This window comes from Armigeres subalbatus, chromosome 2 (assembly GCF_024139115.2).
Source record: "Armigeres subalbatus isolate Guangzhou_Male chromosome 2, GZ_Asu_2, whole genome shotgun sequence".
In the NCBI taxonomy this organism is placed as follows: Eukaryota; Metazoa; Arthropoda; class Insecta; order Diptera; family Culicidae; genus Armigeres; species Armigeres subalbatus.
Window position 1 is genome coordinate 48,711,192 of NC_085140.1, and position 19,356 is coordinate 48,730,547.

Below are 19,356 nucleotides of genomic sequence, written 5' to 3' on the forward strand. Positions count from 1 at the left end.
TAACTGAGTTATCTGGTTTTAGTACATAATGTGTGAGGTAAAAAAAATAAGTAGTTTTTTCCAGATCCATTTGCCTCTAGATCATTTTGATTCCTGTTTCGAGTAATCGGCTTTTTGACTAACTTGAGATATTGTATACATTTGTATGCGTACATTTGTTGTGGGATATCCTTAGTCATGGGATTGAGGGGTATCCTTTAGTATAGGACCTAAACGATTTGTGATTAATTAAATCTGTTAAACAAAAACTTGGGCAAAAATATGAGTAATTCACCCCGGCCATATATAATAAATATTATAAGACATAAAAGTATAGAATCGAATATCGAAATATTCATTTTTTCAAATGAATGTTTTTATCTTTAAGTTATTCTTCTAATGTCCAAGTTTGCTTTTGTATGTACTTCTGTTATCTGTATGAAATTTCCAATTGTACAGAATTCGAAAAAAAATGATTATGGTAAATAATATATATTTTAACACATGTTCAAGAGTTGTTTGGAATTACCGTGCACGCACCCAACTTTGCGCAGCTCCTAACTTTGCGCATTTTGCGGTTATTTTTGTAATAGAATGCGTTTAAATTGAATTTCGATATATAATTATAACTTGTCAGCACAATATACATGTTATCATAACAGTGCATGCATTTTTTCGCTGTTAAATGACACATTTTTCATTTTAATACTCGAAACTTGTACTGAAAACAGTGAAAATGACCAAAATGGCGTGTTCTTAGCACGAATGACAAGTGACGGTCTAACCGAAAAACTGTATTTTTTGTAAATTTTTACATTCGCTGACAACTGATTACACATGGACCCAATAATTATAATATTGTTGAAGCCATCTCATGAGAATGTGGTCTGTTATTTACAATTTTTTGTTAAAATATATGATGCGCAATGTTAGGAACAATTTTTCAATACAGTGTACCTAATTTTGCGCACAACTCGTATTTCTTCGATATTTTCAACATTTATGATATATCTCGTCGGAATAGGGTTTACGCAAAATAGAACTTTTGTTTGCTGTGGCCAATTTACATAAATGAGGCTGTACATACACCAAAAGACGTGAAAACATACTAAGTATGTCGAATCATAAGAAAATAATGCTGGGCATCCTCATATTCTCAAACTTGCTCAAATATGCCTACAAATGAAATGAACATGAATTGTAATAGCTGTATTAGCTGAAAAAATAAAATTTAGATGAAAAATTGTATGATAGACGCTTGCTTCGTGTTAGAAATTTTCTAAGTTATGTGCGCAAAGTTAGGCATATAATAAGGGGTCTGCTTTGAAGTTCAATTTACTATTTATTTTAAATTTTTGTACCAAATTTAGTTCTCAAACAATAATATGATAATAATACTACAGCATGAAAACTATTTCAGGCAAATAGCTACTTTCTGTATGTTGTACAAATTGATTCAATTTTGCATTTCCTTAACTGCGCAAAGTATGGTGCGTGCACGGTATATTTGAAAATTCTACAAATCATTAAAAATGGTAGATTTTTAAATCTTCGTGAATATGTCTGTAATATGTAAAAGAGTAAAATATCTTTAGTCTAGTATTTTTTTTCGCAACTAGCATTAGCATTGAGCAATTCGCACAAATTCGTAGGAGGTACAAGCCAAATTCTTCACACAAACAATGACAGTTCTTTACAGTAGAGCAACAGAGAGGAGGAGATGGCGGCCATGTTTCACTCAAACTCTGACAGATAGCAATGGGGTTTTCTTCGACTTCGCGAATGAGTGTAGCATCACTTTCATCCGTTACCACAGATAATGATTTGAGACTAATCACCATCTCTTAGATGAAAGCAATGCACTCTCCAATAGACGAGATCTGTCCTAGCCACGTCCTTGTGAATGCTGAGGAGGAGGAAGGATGGCTAGTTGGACACCTACTTAAGAAAGATGCAGAGAACTCTACGACCTCTCATAGGTACCACAGGAGGTTTTGGAATTGTTAGTGTGGAAGGATTTAACAGTAGAAAGTAAAATACAGAAATAACTAAGATAGAAATACAAAGTAGGAAAGGGACGAGTCTGGAATTGAACCTACGACCACCTGCTTATAAGGCGAAGCGGTAGTCACTAGATCACCGAGCTCGTCATAGTTTAGTATTTTTCCACAACTAACCTAATATAATAGAAGGTTATGATGGTGAAAAAGATACTCTAAGATAGTTTTCTAATTTGTTACACGGGGAATAATGAAAAGGTTCCATAGCTTAGAACATTTCAATATACTAATATTGAATGGGAACGTTCAAAGTTTCCAATAAAAAATACAAGATTTACTTTCTAGACATTAATTCTAGAAATTAAAAAAGTAAAATTGAATAAATTACGAATCGAATGTTTCGATTGCCTAAAATGTGTTTAAATCTTTTTTAGAAAACTGAATCATTATTTTGGTCGGAAACGAAGATTGTCTTCGGGTTAAATCTTTGTTCAAATTAGTTAATTAATGATATGGAAATGCTAATATCATCTTCCAAACTTGGACGTACATGTTCATGATAGCATTAGAGGCGAAAGTATAGAATTGATAGTTCCGTTAGGATACGGCAGGCATGAAGAATGTTTTTATAGAAGTCGATTTGAAAGCGAGCGGAGGGCAATATTTGTGATGGCACATATCGCACGACATTCCTTCTGCCAAGCTCCCGTATGAAGGGGGAGGGAAGAATATCAGTGTGGAAGCTGATATATCTCCACTGATATGGCTCCACTGTTAATTAATAATTTAAGTATAAAGGTAAAAAAACTCTTACCCTGATTTTTTTCAAGTTAAATTAAAACCGGAAAAAATTGACAAAAATTACCGGGAAAAGCGGGAAAAAACCGGGAGTTTGATAATCGAGTTTCAGTGGCCACCCAGAGTGCTATGGGGCCGTACACTAATTACGTAAACAATTTTTCTGGATTTTTCAAACGCCCCCCCCATCCCTCCATGTAAGATTTTCCCCATACAAATCATTTTTTATTTACAGTAGACGTTCGATAACTGCAAGTCATTTAACTGCAATGCTTTTTAACTGCAATTCGATAGTTAACAGTTTTGCAGTTATCGGACCGCTAAACTTCAAACTGATGGCAGACTCAATGACAGCTGCATTGCGCTGCACATTTAGATGCACTTTTATTGCATCTGACGTCGATTGACAACCGTTTGACGTCTAGAATGCGTTGCAGTTATCGAACGGCATTCGTTAACTGAAAAGTAAACATTTTGCAGTTATCGAATGGCTACTGTATATGGAACGTGTCAGAACGTGTAGAAAATGTCAAACCCCCTAATAAATGCTTACGTAATTAGTGTACGACCCCTATGCGGTCTCGACGATATGGAGGAGCAGGAGCTCGTTGAGGAGTTGATGCGTTACGGACTGCAACCAGTAGCGGTTCACAAAATCGCACGGCACGATAAAAGCCGCAGGTACCGTGACTCACTGTACCTCGTTAATCTCGAGCATGGATTCACCTCGCTCAAGGACTTGAAGGCGATTATGGTAGTCAACAGTACCATTATCGAGTAGACAAAATACAAGCCCGTGCATCGCGACGTCACGCAGTGCATGAACTGTTTTCAGTTCGGCCACGGTACCCGCAACTGCTTCATGGCTACCCGCTGCAATGAGTATTGCAAACACCGCAGCCTGGAGGTGTGTGACCGAATGAAGGAGTTGGATCTCAAGTTTGCCAACTGTGGGGCAAAACATCGTGCCACAACGAAGGACTGTCCCAAGCGCGCCGAGTTCGTGGAGATCCGGAAGAGGACTTCCACCAAAAATCAGCCTATCGAGCAGTTCCACCCCCGGCGCTGAATGAGAGGAATTTTCCGGGCATTACGCCTCCCCCATCGACTGATCCCGGTCCTTCCTCCGCTGCAGCCACTCAAACAGCTTGCTGCTGCATAGGTTCCATCCGCGGCACTCGATACCCAAGTACCATCGGATCCCAGCCAGTGGCCCCTGCTTTCTCCCCATGGATTCCATCGTCAGGTCAACGAGCCCCTTTTTGGCTGAAGGTGACCCACCGCTCTACACATCGGAGCAGCTGGTTCCAATTTCCACAAAACTGGCACATGGACATGGCTGCTCACTTAAAAGCAAAACTATTGAGCTGGTTGGTTTCCTCGAAGTGAGAGAGAGATCGTGGTTTTCATCACGGAAACACACCAGAAGCTCGAGGTGAGCGTATATATTTCGGACTTCTGTGTGGTGAGACTTGATCGGCCAAAGTCCAGGAGAGGAGGTGTGGCCATCGCGCTGAGAAGCAACATCAATTGTCGTCTGGCTCAAGTTCATCGAGGTCGTTGTGGTAGAAGTTACTACTTCCGCCGGCGTCATCACCCTCATCGTGGCATACGGCCCAACGCAAGCCAAGGAGATCGATGGGACATCGGCAGCCTTCCACAGAGACATCGTCAAACTAACCAAGGGCAATACATCATCGCCAGCAATCTGAATGCAAGATATTAAGCCTGGGGAAACTCAAGGAGCAATCGGAACGGCATGATCTGGAGTAGCGATCTAGAAGATCCTGAACACCATCCTGAACCCGGACTCACCCACCTGTTTGAGCAGATCCGGGGTACATTCTGTACGATCTGTTCATCACGAACATGGATAACCTATCAGGAGCTGAGCTCTAATCACTATACGGTGGTGGCCGAAATCGGCTCTTCGATCAACCGACACCAACTCTCCAGAAGGAACTATCATCGAGTGAATTGGCAGCGGTTTTCAGCAGTGCGTCGACAACACCATCGATTACGAGGTGGGTCCGGAGACGCCGGAAAGTATCGAACGCCAGCTGTGCGCCACCGGAGAGGCAATCTCGGTGACCAGAGAGCAGCATGTCCCAACGGCTCGTAAGGTAAGTGACACCCTAACCATCGACACTCTCACCAAAGATCTGATTCGTCTTCGCAACGTGGTTCGCAGACAGTATCAGAGTACTGAGCTGCCTGCACTCAAAACCCGTAACAATCGCATTACCAAAATCACCAAAGCCAGAATGGTGGACCCTAGAAATAAAATTGTTCCAATAAGATCCGCGCTCTCCCAAATTGCGTTAAGCCATTTTGGAAGTTGACAAAAATGAAAACAAAGCCGCGACCCATTTCATTGATCACGCTAGACAATAATGGCTCCAAATCTCCACGCGCTGTCCATACCAGAATGCTGATGTGCCAATGCATGGTACGTTGTTCCACAAGAGCTGCCTGCTAACCCGAGCAGGAGAAATTGGCTCAATAATACTTTATTCTGTTATTGATACCGTACTCTGTTATGAACTAGGCCTGCATAAGAGGTAAAATACCAAAGAAATAATACCAAAAACTAATATGTACTACACTTAAGCCATAACAAACTCAGTTAATAAATTGAATTTCAATACCAAATGCATAACCAATTATTATTCGTTTGGTATTGAAATACCTAAGCATGGTATGCCTCAAGTATTCTGCATATAAGTTTTTGGTATTTTACCTCTTATGCAAGGCTAAATCATACCAATTTCTGTAATCGAGGTCGTCGCTCCTGCTCGGGAAAAGGCGTTTTGCCTCATGAGTTTTCCTTCAACGAAATATCACCACTTTTTAGAAATGTGATATTATCAATGTGATTGAGATTTTTTCTACTTTTTATATGGCATCAGCTAGCTATATTGTTTAACTGTTGCGTGAGGTAGAAACACCCATGAAAATCGTTATAGCTAAGGCATAAAAGCAGTCTATGCTTAGCTAGGGCATATTGCCCCTCATTCCCCTATGGCATAATGGCCTGATGTACAAACTTTCCAGCTCGTAAAGATTATCAAAAACTATCTGTCGGAAAGGGCATTCCGTTTCACTCTGGTCAAAACGTCCCAGTGTAGGCAGGATGATATGCCCTTACCAACAAGACACAAGCGCGGCGAGCTTGCAAGAAAATCCAACATACGCTGTTCCTTAATTGCGTAACTTTCATAAATCTATCTCAATCCTTTGTATTGTAACTTTCATTTGATTATTCTAAACATAAATAATTTGCACAATGTTGAAGCCCTCCTCTTCACTTATTTATTCATCACTGTTTTATCCTTGAGACTGTATCCTATCAAATCAATTCATCATGAATAAGAAATGCTTACTAGAATTCAACTAATACCACCACACCCTCCAATCATGTCTAGAAATATTGAATCAAAATCAAAAGTGCTATCAGAAATCATCATCGCCTTCTTTCGTTCGTGTCTCGCAATCCATTGATTTTTCCTCAAGTCGATAAGCACCAACAGGACATTCCAACTATAGAAATAGTGCCTTTGTCGGTCATCGCCTAGCTGACTATCGCCTGGCTGACGGACAACCATTGCGTGCAGCGCTAAATATATGTAGGAGAAAATGTGTATAGAAACCGCGATACCCCGTATCCACGAATAATTACACTCTTGTATGGGGCACACTGCGGAGAAACGGCTTTGAACAAGGATGAGGAGACCTCTATACCACCACCGGAATGACGTCTCGTTAATGGCGATGGACATGCAACCTGGAACGTTGGCTCTGGCGGTTGTTCATGAAAAAAAGAAAGACGTCGATATAGAGCTATAAGGCTATGGCACTGGCGTCATGAAATTGTTGGAATTTAGATTACGGGCACCTCTCGCAATGCATAGCCAATTGGGTTGGCCTCCGACTTACTGACGACTTTCATTGTTGAACGTCGGTGGCAGAAGTAGAACCTCAAATAGCTAGTGCTGATGAGTGAGAAATCAATAAAAAAAACCAAGTTCCAAGTCAGCTAAATTGTTTCACCCTTTGTGTCGTTTAGAAATTTGAGAACGTTGATGGCGTAAGAGGCTTTGAATATTGGAATAAGGACGATGGTACAGTTACAGGTTCTTCTTCTTCCTATTAGCATGGAATCAAACCAGCCACCCTCAGCATGGTCTTGCTTTATAGCGCGCATCTTACCGCTAGGCTAAGGAGAGCCCCGATAATTAAGGGCTAATTTTCAGCAAATCTCATAAATAAACATAATTCTCATATATTTGGAAATCATCGGAGCGAAACTTTGGCAGGATTTGTTGTATACTTTGGAGAAAACAAATAATGTTCATTTGTACACAATCATTCAATAAATATGTATACAACAGCACTAGGGAAAATTTCTTCACCTCTTCTTGAATCTTAAGTAATGCGTACCCATCGGCTTGAAAATCCACTTCTCAGCGGAGATGAAGAAATTTGTCTTGGAACCATCGTCCTCTCCTTATTTCCGGTTATACAGACAAAAGTCAACGTCGTCATTTTCTCTTAAAATGAAAATAAATGATCATTATGTACTGATTTTTGTTAATGTTACTCGATAATTTTGATGTGTTCGATCGTATGCCTGCCTGTTAACAAATTACACAATGCTTGTTAAATTCACTGAGATTAGACTTGGTCTCAGAGAAGTAATGTCCTCATTGGAAACCATGAATGATATATTGCATTACTGTTTGATAGTATTCGAGGCACCCTGGATCAATTATGACTTCGATATTTGGTATCAAAAAGCTTCACTACTACCATATATTTTTATTACTAGTTGGTCTCAAATCTAAGATGTGCTATGCAAACATAGATATAGTTGACTCTGTACATCTCGATGTTCTATATGTCGATGGTTTTCTCAGTGCTTTCAATCCACGATCCACATACAATTTTTGCTTTCTACATCCCGACAACCTCCCTATATCGATATTTCGCAATCTCGGTATGTTTTGATCATATTTTGTTCAGGATTCACTCTCCCTATGTCGATATGTTGTTCAAAACACATCATAAACAAGAAATGCCAAGAGAAATTATTTTTTTGTTGTTTTTCATAGCAACAAACTTTTTTGATTCAGTGTCCATTTCGGCATTGCGCGGCCGGTAATAAAGTTAGTCAGTTCAGTGCATGCTTTCTTCTATTTCGGACAGCGGTGATTTTCCAGTAAGCAAACCGATCGGCCGGTCGTCGAAATTTAGTTTTGTTTTGTGCGGAAAGCAAAATAATCGGCTGGTCACCGAATTTTTGTTCTGCATTGTGCGGGTGAGTAAGTTAATCAGAAAGTAAAAATTTAGTTCGCATCCAATTGTGTAGTGCGGTCGATAATTAAAATAATTAGCGTTCGTTCTATTTTTTTAAATCAAACTACACGCTCTACACGGCAGACCGTTTACCAAAACGAACCCTGCCACACTCCTTATCCCATATATCCAACATCCCAGTGATTTCTCGTGGAAGTGCAGATGACTCGTCGGCTTCTATCAAAGCGAGTATCACGTCAACAATTTCCTACCTATTCCTCAATTGACCTGCATTCGGACACGGCCTGCGCTGGTATTGCTTATTTTTGAATCACCAGTTCTTACACATTGAAGATGATGTTAGTCCCAAACAAGGATGTTATCGATCATTTAGTAATCTGCGTTCGATCATTTAGTAGTTTGTCAATAACTCATTCCACCGGCCTAATTTCAAAATGTGTTGTATGGTGGACTTTTAGTGCGAAGGTTTTTCTACAACTCTCCTTAACAGGTCGATGTTCGAATTCCACTATTAAAGGAGTTACGGTGCTAGTTTCTATACTTATACTTAGTGATAACAAAATATGCAATCATTTAGTCTAAGTTACTGCTACTAGCGCTATAGCTCCGTTATTAGTGAAATTCAAACAACGAACTGTTAGGAAGAGTTGTAGAAAAACCTTTGCACTAGATGTGCAACGGAATCCAGACGAGCATTCGAGATGCCGTGGCTGGCTAGCCTATCAGTCCTCATAAAAGATATTTTAGTTACCAGATAAAGATTGTCGCTGTCGTCGCTGTCCGGAACATCTTTTGCTGGCGAGGATAGGGGAGCTAAATGTCAAAGAAGGAAAATCCATACGATTTGACAGCTTGGTACCCAACATGTTCCGGATACCAGAACAAAGGGAACCGAAGCGACAATCTTTATCTAGTAACTAAAATATCTTTTGTCCTCATCTGCTTGCTCTCCACTGTGGAGAAATGTAACACCAGATGTAGATACCAACTTAGGCCTCCCTGGCACCCTAACCCGGTTATTAGTCCCACCCACGGAGCTGTGCGGGCATCCCTGGTCGAAAGTCCTCTGCTTCTCAACCATAATTTCAACAGCGTCAGCTGGGCCAGCTTCATCTCCGATTTCGCTAACATCATTTCTTCATGATGACACCAACCAACCAACTCCTTTGTAGCAGGAATTCGAAAACAATCTTTCAAACAAACTTTCTGCGATTTTTTTGATTGCGATCTAAATATTGTCATGGCTGTCGTCGCTGCCCGGAACATCTTTTGCTACGAGAATAGGGTTCTAAATGCCAATGAAGGAAAAATACATACGATTTGACAGTTCGGTACCACACATGTTTCGGACAGCAGAACAAAGGGAACCGAAGCGACAATCTTTATCTGGTAACTAAAATATCTTTTGTTTGATGGGTCGGCGTTATGCGCTAATTTTGGTTTTCTTGCTCGCTGCAGCGATTCATTTGAGTAGAACAACGCATTTCAACCATTGGATTCCTGGATATTCGTGCATACATAGTTGGCCACCTGGCCAAAGTTTGTCAAAGGAGCTTCCCCACCGTGGAAGACGACTACCCTCCATCGTGATTGATATCTCGCGCTTAGTTTCATAGGGGCGTAACTGTATTGATCGATTTCTCTTAATCATTGTTTCTAAAGCTACAACCGTGATTTTTGATTCTGATGCAAGATACAATCATCCTTTATCTCACCAAACCATTAAATCATCGACAAACTAGCGCAATAATGAGAAGGAAACATCGACGAAGAGAAATCGATCTATACAGTTACGTCCCTATGAAACTAAGCGCGAGATATGTTTTCCAGCTTTTACTTTCCAACCAAATATTTTTTAAAGCTATGTTCTTCAAGAGGTTCTAAAATAAACATAAAAATTATGTGGAAGTGAACAATTTTTCCCGATTTACAAAGATGTTCCCACTTTTGCCCTACTTTCCCTTACTTACAGGAGTATGTATTTTTGTGGTTGTATGTAGTGCTCTACATTTAGTTGTCGTGGTTTTGTGATGGCGTTCGCTTTTGTTACACGTGAAATATCGTTATTCGTTGTTTAAATTTTTGTTTAACCATAATTTATACTATGTTTTTCTACAGTGTACTCACTTTATGCGTAGTGGTTATTGCGTACGGCACTGTATTTAGTTTTTATAGGAAAAATTGTTCACTTCCACATAATTTTTATGTTAATTTTAGAACCACTTGAAGAGGGTCAATAAATTAACCGAAACGTGGGATGTAGGAGCAACAAAGTATTTGCTACTTATTAAGACTGCTATCGCCGAAAAAAATCAATCTTAGTTGTATACGTAGCAAGGAAAAATGAAGAAGGGCGAAAAAAGAAAGAAAGATGAAAGAAGAAATTAGAAGGAAGAAGGAAGATGAAAGAAGGAAGAAGAAACTAGGAAGAATGAAGAAGGAAGAAAGAAGAAGGAAAAAGCAAGAAGAAAGAAGGATGATTGAAGAAGGAAATAGGAACAAGAAAATAGGAAGAAGGAAGAAGGAAAATGGAAGGAAGAGCAAGACGGATGAAGGAAGAGGAAAGAAGAAGAAGAAGAAGACGGAAGAATGAAGAAGGAAGAAAGTAGATGATAGAAAGAACAAATAAGAAGGAAGAATACATAAAGTAGAAGAAAGAAGGATGAAGGCAAAAGGCAAAATAAAGATGAAAGAAGAAAGGAGAAAGATGAATGAAGGAAAAGAAAAATGCAAAAGAAAGACGCAAGAAAGAAAAATGAAGAAGAAGGAAGGAAGAAGAAAAATGAATTAAGGACAAGGAAGAAGACAGAACGAAAAAGGAAGCCAGAAGTGGAAAGAAGAAGGAAGAAGGGAATAGGCAAAAGATGGAAGACGTAAGAATGAGGAATAAAGAATGATAAAGGAAAAAGGATGGAAGAAGAAGAAAGCAGAAACAAAGGAAGAAAGAAGAAAGAAGAAAGAAAAAACAGAAGAAAGAAGAAGGATGCGATGAGGACTAATTTCTGCCATTTCAATTCTCTTTCCTAATATCTCTCATCTCATATCTCACATCCCACATTTCTCGCTTCTCATTTCTCATTTTTCACTTCTCACCCATAAATTCTCACTTCTGTTTGCCTTTCTCGTACAACAAAGTTGTACCAGAAGGCTATAGTTTCACTCCAAAAGCCAAATTTTGATAGGAGGCTCGGAGACCCATAGTGTTATATACCAATCGACTCAGCTCGAAAAACTGAGCAAATGTCGGTCTGTGCGTGTGTGTGTGTGTGTATGTGTGTAGCACCGGGATTTTTTTTTGTTAAACACGTTTCATATAGAAGGACTTGATCGATTCGAGTGCAACTAGTTGCACTAGTTGGACACTATTGTTTTTGTTTGCTAATAACTCATGCGGTTTGTATAATATTTCTATTTTTCTTTTAACAAACACGCTGTTTACATGCACACAATCATTAATCCATTTAGCCGTGACGCAATCCATTACTCTCATAGTTGAGTAACTCTTAAACAGCGTGATATAATCGCATCGAAGCTTTAAACCGCCATACTAATTCTAATTCAACACATTGAATCGAGAAAGGCATAATCACCACTGGGGGATAAATTTGGGTTTTTCCTCTCTTCTCACTATTTATTTTCCATTTCTCACAGCTCATTTCTCCTTTCTCATTTCTAACTTCTGACTTTTTATTTCTCACTACTCAATTGTCACTTCCGACTTCTCATTTCTGTGAATCGAGAAGTGAGAAATGTCTTATTCATCACTGCTCAATTCACATTTCGCAATTCTCACTAATTACTATTCACTTATCACTTTAGGGTTTTTTCAATTCTTCTATCAAACGTTCGGCCAAATTGCTTTCGGCTAAACATCATTCGGCATGGCCTGACACCGACGACATAAAACTAGGATTAAAATTATGAAGGTTTTTTGAAAAAACATGAATTTTTATATTAACAAAGTGTTTAGCCCGTAGCAGAGCTTCAAATATTCATCTTCATGAAGCAACTTCGGTCCGAATTTTGACAATCATCGCATAAATATTCAAAACATAGAATGACATAGTCAGACGACTACTCCACCAACTCATTCATTCGACTGTCACTGAGTGTGCTGACTATGTGCAGAAAAAACATAATTAGCATTGTTTATAGTCATGTTTACCGGTGAAAGTGCCTCGCGGATGAAAATTGCATTCAGTTCTATGTGATAAATTACTTTACTCATTTGAAACGTGTTCAGATTTCAAATAATTTCTAGACCAACATTTGAAAAGGGCGTAAAAGCCAAAATTTATTCCTTTTGATTCTTCGTCCACATATTTAACTATATATGTAGACAATGTGGATGTTACGTCCTTTTCAAATGTTGGTCTAGATTTATCAATTTGTATAAAATGTGCATAAATAATATTATTAAATTTATTAAATATTCAATGACTAATATTCAACCGAATATTGACAGCCCATTGCCGACTATGAATGTGTCTGAAAGTGAAGAAAGGTGGACTTCACCAAAAAATTTCGATTATTTTACACTGTGGCACGTAGGCACTGTTTGTCATGAGGACAAATAATTCCCATGTTTATCTGAACATCAGACTGATTAGAAATCGATATGGATATCAGGCAGACAGAGAGCCAAATATTTTGCTTTATGACAAACAGTCTACTGATAGCTTTAGTGTCCCTAAGGCGAATAAGACAAAGATTAAAACTTACATAACAAAGAAAACAAATAAAATGCGATTTTTCCTTTTTATTTGACTGCGATCTTGCATTGTCATTGCTTATGTGACGTTCTAATCAGTTTATTGCGGAAATCTTCCTCTCTGGAAAGTTTTGTTTTGCGGAGTTCTATCGCTCTCAAAAGTTGACCTTTTTGTCGGTTTCAATGATCGATGTTATGCGCCAAGGGGACGTAGACTTATTACGTAAGCACATATGGGGGTAGGAAGTCTGCCGTTTTTTACGCTCCATATAAACAAAAAAATATTTGTATGGGAAAAAACTTAAAAGGGAAGGATAAAAAAAAACGGAATAAATGCTTACGTAATAAGTGTTTAATGCCTAAGTTTGGATTGTCTATCTGGCTGCAGCGATTCACCTCCGGAGAACAGCCCGTTTTAACTCGATTTTCAACCATTGGATTTCTGGATATCCGTACATCCATCCATAGCTGGCCACCTGGCCAAAGTTTGTCGACGGGAACTCCCCACCGTGGAAGCCGTCTACCCGCTTACCGTGCTTGATGCTTTTTGTTCTGTATTTTCGACCAGCTTTTACTTTCCAACCAAAATTACTATTGCGATACCCCTGAGTTGGGCCGATGAATTATCTGCTGGTGTTTTAAGTATCCCCATGAATTATAATAATTATTATACGACCACTTTCCATCCCTCTAACACAATCAATAGTTGAATGTAAAAATCCTCCAGAAACTATATGTAATTGTTTTTTACCAAGGAAAAGAGTCATTCAAATGTGAGTAGGAATACAAATTTTACAGAAGCCAGATTTCTGTCAGATTTACATCCGGGTATGAAGTTATAACGACCCATTGTGCGTATTAATATACTTATACGACGAACGAACGCAATTTGTGCGTATTTTTGAATAACAACGATTTTCAAGCGAAGCACGAGGCTTGAAGCCGCTTACACTGATTATTTGGCACATAACATACTCGATACTAATGATTGCCGGAAGGCATGTTGATGTGAAATACGTCATATTTCTCAGAATGAAAAGCAATGGAGCCAGCTAGTATACATTGTTTGTCTGTAACTTGGGACACCTCCATGCCATATTACATGAGTCTTCTAATTCCGCGCTTCCGGCACATTCAACGAAAACAACTTTTTTTGTTGATGGAGCGCTTCCTCTTCACACATGCATGGAAATCGAAATATAGCCTCCGTCTTTCGATCGATTTTCGGTCGGTGAACTCACCCAACTAGCATTATTGTTTGTTCAATACTCGACTACGACATCGCTAGTCATCGGCTACATCAATGTCAACCCTTATTGGGGCTTAGCTACAATCGACACGGGTGGTTGCTGACTGATAGATGAATGACGGGTGTAAAGCTGGACTTTCGACACCCCGGCCGCGGTTGTCCAATGCTTCCGATGAAAAAAATTGACGAAAGATAACGTTCTTTATAGAAAAAGGATTACAGACCCTTATTATGATAATGTGTGCCATGGATGGGCGAGTGTTGTTTGTATTTTAAGCTCATCGTTGAGATATAAAGAAGTAGTCCTTATATGACATAAGGAAAGACTGAACAGACTCGATTCCGTTTTATTTTTTCCAACACATCTCATTGAAATATAGTCAATTTGAACCGGAACGGAACATACAATTTATTTTTTAATGTGCTCGAATGTCTGGAAATTCACAGATAAAAATATGTTGTGTTTTTAATTAAATTGAATATCATTTGCTAATTCGTGTATTAGGATTAGCTGCAATTTTAAACGTCGTTGAATTTTCAAAAGTATTTTCTGTGTAGTTATAAACTTTTAACCATCAACGATTTTCAGTTTGTTTACTTCGTCTGCAGGGTTTTTTTAAATTTTATTTGCTAATATCTAATACATGCATTCATCTCTTAGAATAGGTGCTTCGTGTTTTCTTAACACTATAATCCTTATTTGCTATGATACATTTTTATTTATTATTAATACATTTCAATTGCCTCTGACACTTAAACTAAACTTAACCTAATTTATGCTAAGGGTACAAGGAGCTAATCGTTGCAATAGCAGATTGCAAAGATTTTTGTCTAAAATTGGAAATTATTATATTGGACATTTGTTGCAATGTCTCTATATAAGAAATTCTACGAAGTTCATTGGTACTATACTGCTACTAACCGCAAGTCGAGCACATCTGTATGTGGACCTCCATATACAGATGTTCTCGACTTGCGGTTAGCGGCAGTATACCACGGAGACAACTTCAGAATCATTTTCAAAATATTATTTTGAATTCTCTGAAGTGCCTTCTTTCTGGTATTGCAGCAACAAGTCTATATTGGCACAGCATACAACATGGCTGGTCTAAAAATTTGTTCGTAAATCAAAAATTCGTTCAACAAAGTCTTGATTGTCTGTTTATAAATGGATATAGACATTTAATATATTTGTTACATTTGGCTTGAAGGCCTTCAATGTGATTTTTAGAAGTAAATTTTTGGTCCAGCAGAAGTCCTAAATATTTCGCTTCGCTAGACCAATTGATTGGAGCCTCATTCATAGTGACAATATGTCTGCTAGATGGTTTTAAATAAGAAGCTCTTGGCTTATGTGGGAAAATTTTAAGCTGAGTTTTGGAAGCATTCGGGGAAATTTTCCATTTTTGCAAGTAAGTGGAAAAAATATCCAAGCTTTTTTTGCAATCTAGTATAAATGACACGAAGGCTTCGCCCTTTGGCGGAAAGACCCGTGTCATCTGCAAACAAAGATTTTTGACACCCTGGTGGTAAATCAGGTAGGTCAGAAGTAAAAATGATTTGATAAAATGACTATCATATTTTGAATTCTTATAGGTTACCTCCAGTGAGCGATCTGATAATAGACTGTAGTGTTGAATCCGGAGATCTTTCGTCTATGTAGTATGTTGGGTTAAGAACAAATTTTGAAATTTTGTCCGACGTTTATCGGGTGCAATGCCTTTCCAGCGAAACTATTATATTGTTGCGATTTTAGCGTGATTAGCTACATAGAATTCTCAATATTACTTACAAATTATGTTTGCTCTTTGTTAATTGTTATCGGTGTTCTATGACGGTCAATCTGATATTTGGTCGGTATGTATCCCATAGAATAAAGGATATATCAACTCAACAACTATCATGCAGCATTGATCAATCGGTACCCACAACCCAGCCCCGAATTCGTCATCAACCAGAACATCTCCAATATCTAATATAATACGTACATTTATACTTTTTAAATTTTCCTCGCCGCCCATACACATAATAAGGAATCAAGTATCCCAATAATGAGTTAAATATTTCAATATAGAAATACATCATAAAAGTGAACAGCAATGTTGACCTTTTTTTATTAGCAATGATTATAATCATTCTGAATTATTTTAAGCCTACGAGAAAGTTAAAAAAAAAACATTGACTTGAATTTATTTAAAATGAGTAATTCACTTCTAAATTGTATAGAAAGGACTGCCAATTCTATACGCCTTAGTCATTAATCGGTGTTGAACTTAATCTAGAATAAAAAAAACATGATAATAAAGGAGAAAAAAAAACTTACCTATTATTGGAAGATGAAAAGCAGTTGCAAATCATATGCCACTATACACGCGATTTGGTCGTTCCAGCTAAACATTTGCATACGCTCGTTGTTTTGTGCCGGCTTTCGTGTGGTACAGATCCGTCTCAACCGTTTTTGTTTTCGTTCTACCGAGTACCTCCCGTGAGAGGCCCACGTTAAAAGTGTTAACCTTTAACATAGTATACCCGCCAGTTACCACTATTAGAAATCAGTAGGGAATCCAAATTCCAAGCAAGAAGCTACGATGGAAGCAGGAAAAAACGAAAAATCACGTTGATCGAACCGCAGCCCCCACTGAGAGATGGAAAATATAAATGAAAACGGTTTTTAATATAAATAGCATTTTCTTTCGCGAGGCAAAAAGGGAAGCGCCTGAATAGCAGCCACACAATACTGATTGCTTCTATGTTCCTTCTCGTATAATAACCAGAATAGAGGAAGACACTGCGTCTCCATCTTTTCAGTGGAATGTAATTTACATATAAAACAGTTCCAAGTATTACCAACACAACACATTGTTGTTGAAAACCAGTAATTTTATCATTGTTGTTTAGAAGTTGATTATTACTCAAGCGTGATTTATTCGTAATGTGAATATGAATTTGATACATAGTTTTTTCAATTTCTCCTTTACATACACTATAAAACATGTAGAACGTCATAAATTACAGCAATTATTTTTCAACAAAAGCAATTTTTACTCTGTTCTTATATTAAAGTCTAGGTAATGTCCAAGCCACACACTTCTTTTATTTTTATATCCCATATTGTCTAGTGGTTAGGATATCCGGCTCTCACCCGGAAGGCCCGGGTTCGATTCCCGGTATGGGAAGCTTTTTGAACAAGTACGATTTTCTTCTGGCTACATTGGCTATACGCTACAATTAGAATTTAATTATCGATAAAATAGAATAAAAACTTATGCGCCCAACGTGGGGCTCGAACCCACGACCCTGAGATTAAGAGTCTCATGCTCTACCGACTGAGCTAGCCGGGCATATGCAGTTTTAATAAATGATAAGCCACTGTTCAGAAATTGAAAACTGCTGTTGCCAAGGATTTTTAGTTCAATAAATTATTATTCTGTATGTATTAGGGGAACAGGTGGTAAAATGAACAGGGGTGGTAAAATGAACAGGTGCTCAAATTACTGCATTTTCCTAAATAAAAATAATCAATTATCACTCCACCCTATATTAAGAGCAAAAAATGTTATTAGAGCCACCCTATGCTGTGCTGAGCTGTCAAACGACGAAAATAATAAACAAAAACAAACTACGCATTCTGGTTCTTCGCCGTGATGTTAATTTGGATCCGAGTAAATTAACGTTTTATTGCATTTTAACAGTAATGCTATAAATGTATTGTTGTGAAAAGAAGCAATTCAAATCGTTCCCCAGTTGTTATTAGCTAAGGTAAGGTTTTGCACAATTTATTTCATGTTAAAATAGTCGTTTTTCGTTCTAAGCTCTGTGGGGGTAAAATGAACACCCGGTGGGGGTGGTAAAATGAACAGTGAACAATTTCATTTTGACCTTCCAGATGCCTCGGGTTTATAAAAGGAAAACGCAACGGCAAACCTGGACAGATGAGCAGATGGCTGCGGCAAAACTTGCCGTGGAAGGCGGAATGTCTGTACGGTGTGCATCCTTGAGGTACAACATTCCAAGGCTAACTCTTGCCAGGTGGATTGCATCTCCCGAAAAAAAAAAGAGGACTCGGCTCGAAGAAAACGGTTTTCACTCAAGAACAAGAACAGGAGCTGACTAATCATATTCTCGATCTGGAGGCAAGATTTTACGGGGTGAATAGAAAGGATATACGCAAACTTGCCTATGAACTGGCAGAGCTGAACGGCCTGCCGCACAACTTCAACCGGAAGACCAAAAAGGCTGGCACCTTCTGGCTACTGGGATATCTCAGGCGGAATCCAACCGTATCATTTCGGAAACCAGAGGCAACATCTGCTGCAAGAGCAAGAGGTTTTAATAAACCGTCTGTTAATATATTCTACGACATTCTTGGCCATCATTTGGAAACTAACAGGTTTCAGCCATCTCGCATATTCAATGCCGATGAAACGGGAATCAGCACGGTAAATATTCTTATTACTATTTTCATTTACATTTACTAAAAAAACATGTAAAAAACATTCTAGGTCCCCCCCAAGAAACTGAAAATTGCTGCCAAGAAAGGAAAAAAGCAGGTTGGGGCCATCACCTCTGGCGAGCGAGGAATATTGACGACAGTCGTGATGTGCATGTCCGCAACCGGGCAACATTTGCCACCGTACGTCATTTTTCCCCGGGTGCGCATGCACGACGCATTGAAGAGAGGAGCGCCCAACGGGACTAAATTCAACTGCAACCCTTCCGGCTACATGACTTGCGAGTCTTTTCTGGATTACTTCGACCATTTTATTGACCAAGTCAATCCCTCGGAAAAGAACCCTGCTTTGCTGATTATTGATGGTCACAGCTCACATACGAAAAACTTCGGTTTTACCCGGAAGGCTCGTGCAAACTTTGTAACGGTGATCGCGCTGCCACCACACTGCAGTAACAAGTTGCAGCCGCTGGATGTGGCTTTTATGGCGCCGTTTAAGAGCTATTATGCGAGTGCTTCTGAAGATTTCATGCGCAGAAATCCTGGAAGAGTTATCGGGCTGTACGACGTCTCAGAATTGCTGGGCGTGGCATTTCCAAAAGCCGCTTCGGTAGCTGTAGCTGAGAACGGCTTTCGTAAAACTGGCATTTGGCCATTTAACAGAAATGTGTTCAGCGATGAAGACTTTGCCCCCTCCGAAGTGACCGACCAGGAACTTACCACTACCGTTACGTTGATCACAATCAGGGTTACTGGAAATCGCATCAAGTGTTTCGCATTCACTCATATATTGCGAACGGAATCGGAAAAGAACAATAAACGATGCATCCCGAATGAACCGCACAAAATATAG

At 38.8% G+C, this 19,356-nt stretch overlaps 1 protein-coding gene and 2 non-coding genes across 3 annotated transcripts; 2 read left to right on the forward strand and 1 right to left on the reverse strand.

The window, feature by feature from the left end:
- The first annotated feature begins 4,536 nt into the window (after positions 1–4,536).
- LOC134208959 (uncharacterized) lies at positions 4,537–19,356 on the forward strand. Its single transcript, XM_062684929.1, has 3 exons — positions 4,537–4,615; positions 18,083–18,492; positions 18,556–19,356. The coding sequence occupies exons 1-3, from the start codon at positions 4,537–4,539 to the stop codon at positions 19,354–19,356; spliced, it is 1,290 nt and encodes a 429-aa protein (XP_062540913.1).
- On the forward strand, positions 17,158–17,229 carry Trnae-cuc (transfer RNA glutamic acid (anticodon CUC)). The gene has a single exon. It is a non-coding gene; the product is annotated as a tRNA-Glu (tRNA).
- On the reverse strand, positions 17,322–17,394 carry Trnak-cuu (transfer RNA lysine (anticodon CUU)). The gene has a single exon. It is a non-coding gene; the product is annotated as a tRNA-Lys (tRNA).

Excerpts from the sequence above, each read along its gene's own strand:
- LOC134208959 (XM_062684929.1), top strand. The coding sequence starts at position 4,537 with ATGATCTGGAGTAGCGATCTAGAAGATCCTGAACACCATCCTGAACCC. Across the intron at positions 4,616-18,082 it reads CCTGTTTGAGCAGATCCGGG|GTGGATTGCATCTCCCGAAA; the intron begins GTACATTCTGTA and ends AACTCTTGCCAG. Across the intron at positions 18,493-18,555 it reads ATGAAACGGGAATCAGCACG|GTCCCCCCCAAGAAACTGAA; the intron begins GTAAATATTCTT and ends AAAACATTCTAG.